At 35.6% G+C, this 7,245-nt stretch overlaps 1 protein-coding gene across 1 annotated transcript in view; it reads left to right on the top strand.

Moving 5' to 3' along the window:
- Positions 1-790: 790 nt before the first annotated feature.
- Positions 791-7,245, top strand: part of SAMD9 (sterile alpha motif domain containing 9) — a 31,235-nt gene continuing 24,780 nt past the window's right edge. The window contains 24 exon segments of the mRNA XM_021689530.1: positions 791-1,060; positions 1,172-1,190; positions 1,514-1,723; positions 1,726-1,825; positions 1,827-1,896; positions 1,899-2,325; positions 2,328-2,455; positions 2,458-2,674; positions 2,677-2,823; positions 2,826-3,107; positions 3,110-3,163; positions 3,166-3,273; positions 3,926-4,190; positions 4,420-4,458; positions 4,460-4,552; positions 4,554-4,686; positions 4,724-4,950; positions 4,952-5,205; positions 5,208-5,595; positions 5,597-5,757; positions 5,760-5,863; positions 5,865-5,955; positions 5,958-6,100; positions 6,102-6,137. Coding sequence (XP_021545205.1) covers positions 791-1,060; positions 1,172-1,190; positions 1,514-1,723; positions 1,726-1,825; positions 1,827-1,896; positions 1,899-2,325; positions 2,328-2,455; positions 2,458-2,674; positions 2,677-2,823; positions 2,826-3,107; positions 3,110-3,163; positions 3,166-3,273; positions 3,926-4,190; positions 4,420-4,458; positions 4,460-4,552; positions 4,554-4,686; positions 4,724-4,950; positions 4,952-5,205; positions 5,208-5,595; positions 5,597-5,757; positions 5,760-5,863; positions 5,865-5,955; positions 5,958-6,100; positions 6,102-6,137 — 3,966 coding nt within the window.

The raw sequence follows: 7,245 nt of genomic DNA, 5'->3' as shown, positions 1-7,245 counted from the left end.
AGAGAGGCACATATGCCTGACCACAGATATAATTCATCAATTAGCCTGATAAGCTACCGTGGATCTTGTCTATGTTCCTTGAGTAGAGGATACAAGGGATCAGAATGGGTGTCACCAATGGGTAACCCAATTAGGACTTCAAAAATATCAAATGCTTCAAGTGTGTCTTATGAAAATTTGATATCTATTTGGTGCTTCCATCCCTTCCTAATTATGTTTAACACTCATGCTCTATTTACTTTATCTACATCTACCATAATATAATTCACAAACTATTTGCTTCTATACTTAGTTTCTATATCCTCCTTACTTCATACAACCTTCTCTATTCAGTTTCATATATCTTCCTTCGTTTCTCTTATTTTCCATAGCTGAAATGAGTATTTTCAAGTAATACAGCTAACACACATTATAGCAAACAACCATTAATAAGGATAAAACATCTCTCTATTTATATTGACTAGAAGTGTCCCCAAGGTACAGTTAGTGAATAAAACAAGTAAAGGGAATTGTGTATAGCATATTGCCATTTGTGTGGGGAAAAAAAAAGTGCTTATGTATTTGTTTGGAAGTATTTTTCTGATAAGATATAGAAGAAACCAGTAATGGTAATTTCCTCTCAGGAGGAGAAGTTGATGGCATGCATATCTTTTAAACATTCTGAATTTTACAAGAAAATTTTATAATTATACATATATTTATATATAACCTATTAAAATTAGTTAATTATTTGAAATTTTACTTATAAAAATACTAAATCATTTTTCTTTTTCTATATACAGCTCTCAGAATGGCAGCACAACTGAACCTGGCAGAAAACACAGATGACTGGACAAAAAGAGATGTAAATCCATGGTTGGAAAATCATAGAATTCATCAAAAGCACAGGGAAATGTTGACTGCAAAAGATGTGCATGGAGCAATCTTGGAGTGGTTAACTAAAAAATATCTTGTTGCTATGGGCATAACACATGGATGAGCTATCCAACTAGAACAGCTATTCAAAGAATTGCAGAAAACATCCTCTGAAGATCTTATTCAGACATGTAAGATGAAAAAGGTAGTAGGGGCGCCTGGGTGGCTCAGTCGTTAAGCGTCTGCCTTTGGCTCAGGTCATGATCCCAGGGTCCTGGGATCGAGCCCCGCATCCGGCTCCCTGCTCAGCGGGAAGCCTGCTTCTCCCTCTCCCACTCCCCCTGCTTGTGTTCCCTCTCTAGCTGTGTCTCTCTCTCTCAAATAAATAAATAAAATCTTTAAAAAAGAAAAGAAAAGGGGCGCCTGGGTGGCTCAGTTGGTTAAGCGACTGCCTTCGGCTCAGGTCATGATCCTGGAGTCCTGGAATCGAGTCCCGCATCGGGCTCCCTGCTCGGCGGGGAGTCTGCTTCTCCCTCTGACCCTATCCCCTCTCATGCTCTCTCTATCTCATTGTCTCTCTCAAATAAATAAATAAAATTTTAAAAAAAATCTTAAAAAAGAAAAGAAAAAGGTAGTAAAACATAAGTACAACTAAACTAAAATACAACTTTGGTGCAAGAGGAAAATGGAGAAACTTCAAAGCAAAATGATAAAGAGAAATCAGCGATCGCTAATGCCTCTACAATTAGTACAGTTACTAAAGGTTCTCAGCCACTAAAAACTAAATTTGTGAAAGATTAAATAGATGACATGAAGGAAAAGCAGTCATCCGGAGAACTGACATGTGTATCATACCTTTTTGATGAATTCGTGACCCATATTACTACAAATTGAATTTTAGTCTACAGCCTGAAACAGGACCACTACTCAATCTCATTTATCCAATACATGAATTCAAAGCCTTCACAAATAAACACCCACAGAAGAAATGTTAAGGTGAAATTTAGCAATGAAGTTTTTCAATTTTCTTCAGTTTGTAAGAAAATTCACTTACTAATGGCACCATTCATTTTGGAGTCAAAGGCAAACCTCATGGAAAAACTTTTGACGTGAAAGTCACCAATTGCACCAAGGAAGCTCTCACTGACCACTTCAAACTGATGATCCACCAGTATTTTGAAGACCATCAGGTCCCAAAAGCAATGAAGTACAATTGAGAGCCAAGATTTGTAGACATTTTACTGCCAAACAGTAAGTATTCTGACAGATTTGTTATTGAAGTGAATGTCATTCAAAAGTACTCTGAATGTGAACATGATTACTTCCAGACTAAAATGCAAAATCACAACAACAGAACATGGAAACAAAATCCAAAATACTTAGTCTTCATTCAAGAGAGGGGCAGCTCTAAGGACATCATGAAAAATAATGCAGATTTCAGAACATTTAAATTAGATTTAAAAGCACTGGCAGATCTAGAAAAGAGGCAAAAGAAAAATGCAAAGTAAAAATGAATAAAAAGGAGAGTAAGGGACCAACACTTGTTAAATTGTTGAGAGGAAATCAGGGTTTGTTTGATAATTCATACCACAACTAGTACACATTCTTGTAACAAATAAATGCCATCTGAATCAAATAAAACAGCTAGATCTCCTAAAGGAAATTAAATTGTTTGCTCTGTTGGAGTTTAATCCCAAGTCTGTGAGCAAGGGGTCAGTCAAAGCTTACAAAAAAAGTCAAGTAGCAAACCTTCACTTTCCAAGTCTGTACATGGAGGGGAAAGCTATACAAAATGCAAAGATTTCTAGTCTGAATCTTTTCAACAATGCAGCTGGATTTTCAGCAATGGCAGGTTAGACCTTAACAGTGAAAAATATAAATCCTTAGATCCAAGTTCCTGGCAAAGAGAAAGACTATTACTCTCTATTACTCTATTATTCTCCTCCATGGGTGACCCAAGAGACCTCCTCCTTTCTACCAAGATCTCAAATGACTGAAAAATATATTGTGTATTTGTGTACACTTACACATATGTCAGGGATGTAAAGATCTACTTGAAGCAAAATTAACAAACCAGTAAAATGAATTATCAAGCTAATGTATTTCTGACTTAAATCTTGAAGAGATAAATGGCACTATTCTTAAACTAAAATCTGTCACTCAACCTTTAAAGAGATTTTTGCTCCATTGATTCATCTAACTGTCCTTCTGAAAAAGGAAGAAAGTTGTCATGACCACTCTGGAAATTCTCTGTAAAATGAATATGAAGGTACAGTCTTAGAGAAGGACAAAAATAAAGTATTTGAATTCTGGCATCAAAAGAGGAAGACTTCTATCGAGATGGTAAAGTATCACGGTAGAACTTCAATTTTTCTTCTATAAAATGAATAAATAAGAAAGGCTTGAAGCAACTACTGGGTATTTACCCCAAAGATACAAATGTAGGGATCCGAAGGATCCTATAAACCCAATGTTTATAGCAGCAATGTCCACAATAGCCAAACTATGGAAAGAGCCAAGATGTCCATCGACAGATGAATGGATAAAGAAGATGTGGTGTATATATACAATGGAATATTGTGCAGCCATCAAAAGGAATGAAATCTTGCCATTTGCAACGACGTGGATGGAACTGGAGGGTATTATGCTGAGCGAAATAAGTCAATCAGAGAAAGACATAGGGGAGGGTATGTGCTGTGGTGAGCGCTGTGAATTGTGTAAGACTGTTGAATCACAGACCTGTACCTCTGAAACAAATAATACATTATATGTTAAAAAAAAAAAAGAAGAAGAAGAAGAAGAAGATAGCAGGAAGGGAAAAATGAAGGGGGGGAATCGGAGGGGGAGACAAACCATGAGAGACTATGGACTCTGAGAAACAAACTGAGGGTTCTAGAGGGGAGGGGGGAGGGGGATGGGTTAGCCTGGTGATGGGTATTAAAGAGGGCACGTTCTGCATGGAGCACTGGGTGTTATATGCAAACAATGAATCATGGAACACTACATCAAAAACTAATAATGTAATATATGGTGATTAACATAACATAATAAAATTTTTTAAAAAAGAAAGAAAAGCTTGAAGCAATGATTCAAAACTGGACAGATTCTCCTAAACCAACATGTGACAAAATTATTCATCCATATCATCATCCAGGCTGTGGTGGGACTGCCTTGGCCGTGCACATTCTTTGGCAAATAAGGAAGAAATTTAGATGTGCTATGCTGAAGAACAAAACAGGATTTTTCTGAAATTGGAGAACAGTGACTAATTTAATCACCTTTGGGGCAACCAACCATTAGGAAAACTTACTTGGACTGCTCCTTGTTGATGATTTAAAGAACAAAATAGGGGCACCTGGGTGGCTCAGATGGTTAAGCGTCTGCCTTCTGCCCGGGTTGTGATCTCCAGGTCCTGGGATTGAGCTCCGAGTTGGGCTCCTGGCTCAGCAGAGAATCTGCTTCTCCCTCTCCTTTTGCCCTTCCCCCCACCCCCACACTTATGCACACACATGCTCTCTCTCTCTCTCCTCCCCTCAAATAAATAAATAAAATCTTTAAAAAAGATAAAGAACAAAATAATGTCTATCTTCTCCAGGCCTCTATTAGCCGTAGCTAATAAGTACATTTGGTATGAGAAACCTCCAGTGATCCTCCTAATTTGCATGAGATCACAGAGTCCTGAAAAAAGTGCCAAGATCTCATTATAACATCCTAATATAACAACTATCTCCCAAAGAACAGAGCTTAAATAGAAAAAAATTGAAGCACAACATAAAAAAATTTAAAGATTTTTATTTCTCCATGATTATGAGAAACAATTTTTAATAAAAAGTACATAGAAAATGTGGCCAGAAAAAAAAATAAAAAGAAATTTAAGAAAGAAAATGTGGCCAGGAACATCCTGAAAAGACAAAATACTTCCACCAAGGAAACAAAACTCTTTTCTTTGCTGGCTCTTCCTAATTCATATATGCCTGATAGCACTATTTTACTATCATAGTGTGACAAAGTCTTAGGAATCACAAACAAGAAGGTTTTCTGGGGAACAGAAAAACTTGAAGACAAGATAGGCACTAACTCTACAATTCGGATAAAAATTGGAATGTGGGAAGTACTGTGTAGTGCATATTATTCGCCCTTTGAATGCCATTTGCTCACTGGAAGAACTGAAGATAAGCTATCATTTGGATTAAAGTCAAATTATGCTGGATATGCTAACAGAAAATGTGTCCTATGATACTGGTATAGGAAAAAGTAAATTTTTCCAAGATGTGCAAACACTGCTGCTCCCCCGACAGCATAATGAACATGAAGGTGAAACTGGAACTTGATTTTCCCCATTTATTAAAGCACACATAAAAATGAGGGAAATATGTCAATCAAATAAGCGTTGCTTGAAGGTATTCGGTCAAAATACATTCATTTACCAAGCTTTGCAAGACACTTGCACATTAAAGAGGATTTTGCAATACGCTAAATGAGGCAAATCAAAAAAAAAGAGAGAGAGAGAGATAGAACCCGAGAATTCGTATACCTCAGATACACTGGGTCTTATACCTCAGATATACTGGGTCAAGTCTACAAAAGTAAAATAAGATGGGGAATAGAGGATAATGGAAGAAACAAGAACATTTCACTTGATGATTTAACTGATCTTCTGGATGTAGCTGTATATGCCTCCAGTACATTCAAAGAATCTCAACAGCAAAGTGAAGATAGAGACTATGAAGTGAAGGAAAGGTTTTCAGAAGTAAAAAATATGGTACGAAATTTACAATATAGCTGGATATCAAGGGGAGATAGAAGTTGGGCTCTACACAATCCAAATTCTCCAGCTCATTCTTTTTTTTTTTTTTGACAATAAAAATGAAATGTCTGAAAGAAATTTGATCAATTTCATGTCAATACTGACATTCCTGGAGATCCAAAGAATGAATTTAAATTTGCCCTTAAGAACTTTATTCCTTATCTAATTAACTTGCAATTTTCTTTGAAAGAATCCTTTGACTTTTTTTGATGGTTATTCTGTCCTTCTGAAAGTGAGGAACAACATTAAGCACAAAGAACAGGCCAAAACTCAGAGAAAGATGGCTGTATATTTTAAAAATTTGCAGATATATTTCATCCCTTAGGGAAAGCACAAAACAAAGATCTCAAATCAAGGCTTAGTTTGCCACTTCAAGTAGAACTGTATCAGAGAAGTCTATAAGTTTTAAAAGCAGACAAGTTTTCTGGGCTGGTGGGATAGATGTCTTATTGAAAGTGAAGAAGATGCTATGAATGTACACTCTTGTCCATTTCTGATCCTTTTTTCTGATAGGGCTAGAAAACAGGCAATAGCTAAAATACCTGACATCATTTTAATCTTCTCTAGCAAAGATGCCACAATTGTCAAAGAAGTTGCAATTAGGGCTAGTATTTGGTTGAGTTTGTGGTAATTTATTGCCTAGAGTTGAAGTCTTAATCAGCTTCAAGTAATAAGCTTAATAGAGACTCACATGCTCTGACTGTAATGAAAGAAAGTTTGAAATGGATAATAAAAATAACTAAATAGAACGACCACTATATATTTGGAAGTTAAAAAGAGCTCATGAGGTAAAGAGAAAATCAAAAAGGAAATTTTAAAGTGCTTATAGCTGAATAAAAATTTAAAAATTACATTTCAAAATTTATGAAATATAGCAAAAGTATTGCATGGTGAGAAATGTATGGCCTTAATTATTTATTCCAAATAATAAGAAAAGAATGAAAAATAATCAATTAGGTATAAACTTTAGAAATTAGAAAATATAGAATAAACTCAAAGAAAATAAAAGATAGATTATAATAAGGATAAAAGCAGAAATTAATGTTACAGAAAAGAAGAAAACAGAAGAGCTCAATAAAGCAAAAACTAGTTCTTTGAAAAAACTAATAAAATAGGAAAAATTCTGATATAATTAATCAAAGACTATTAAAGATACAATGAATGAAGAAGAAACATAATTACAGTTAAAGTGAAAAAGATAGATTTCATCTTCTAGGAAGATGGAGTAAACATACTTTTTCTTATTCCTTCCACTGAGTATAAAAGGTGGCTCTGAAAGGTAGAGAAAGAAAGGTAAACTAACTAGACACTTAGAGAGCAAAGAAATAACACAATGCCAGGGCGTTATCAGCACTTATTGGGAAACCAGAACTTTCACCCTTATTCAGTAATAATGTCCCCAATCAAATGTCAATGGAAACCAAGGAGGAAAGCTGGATCTCCATCCCCACTTGGGAGTAATGAGGCAAGGGACACCCCTCTTTCTCTGACAGAGTGGTATCAAAAAGCCAACTAAAACATGTTTAAATAAGATTTAAAGCCTCAGGACATAATACCCAGATACCAGGTTTTAATGTAAAAAT

This window comes from Neomonachus schauinslandi, chromosome 12 (genome assembly GCF_002201575.2).
Source record: "Neomonachus schauinslandi chromosome 12, ASM220157v2, whole genome shotgun sequence".
Lineage (NCBI taxonomy): Eukaryota > Metazoa > Chordata > Mammalia > Carnivora > Phocidae > Neomonachus > Neomonachus schauinslandi.
This window is presented reverse-complemented; position numbering and strand designations above follow the sequence as displayed.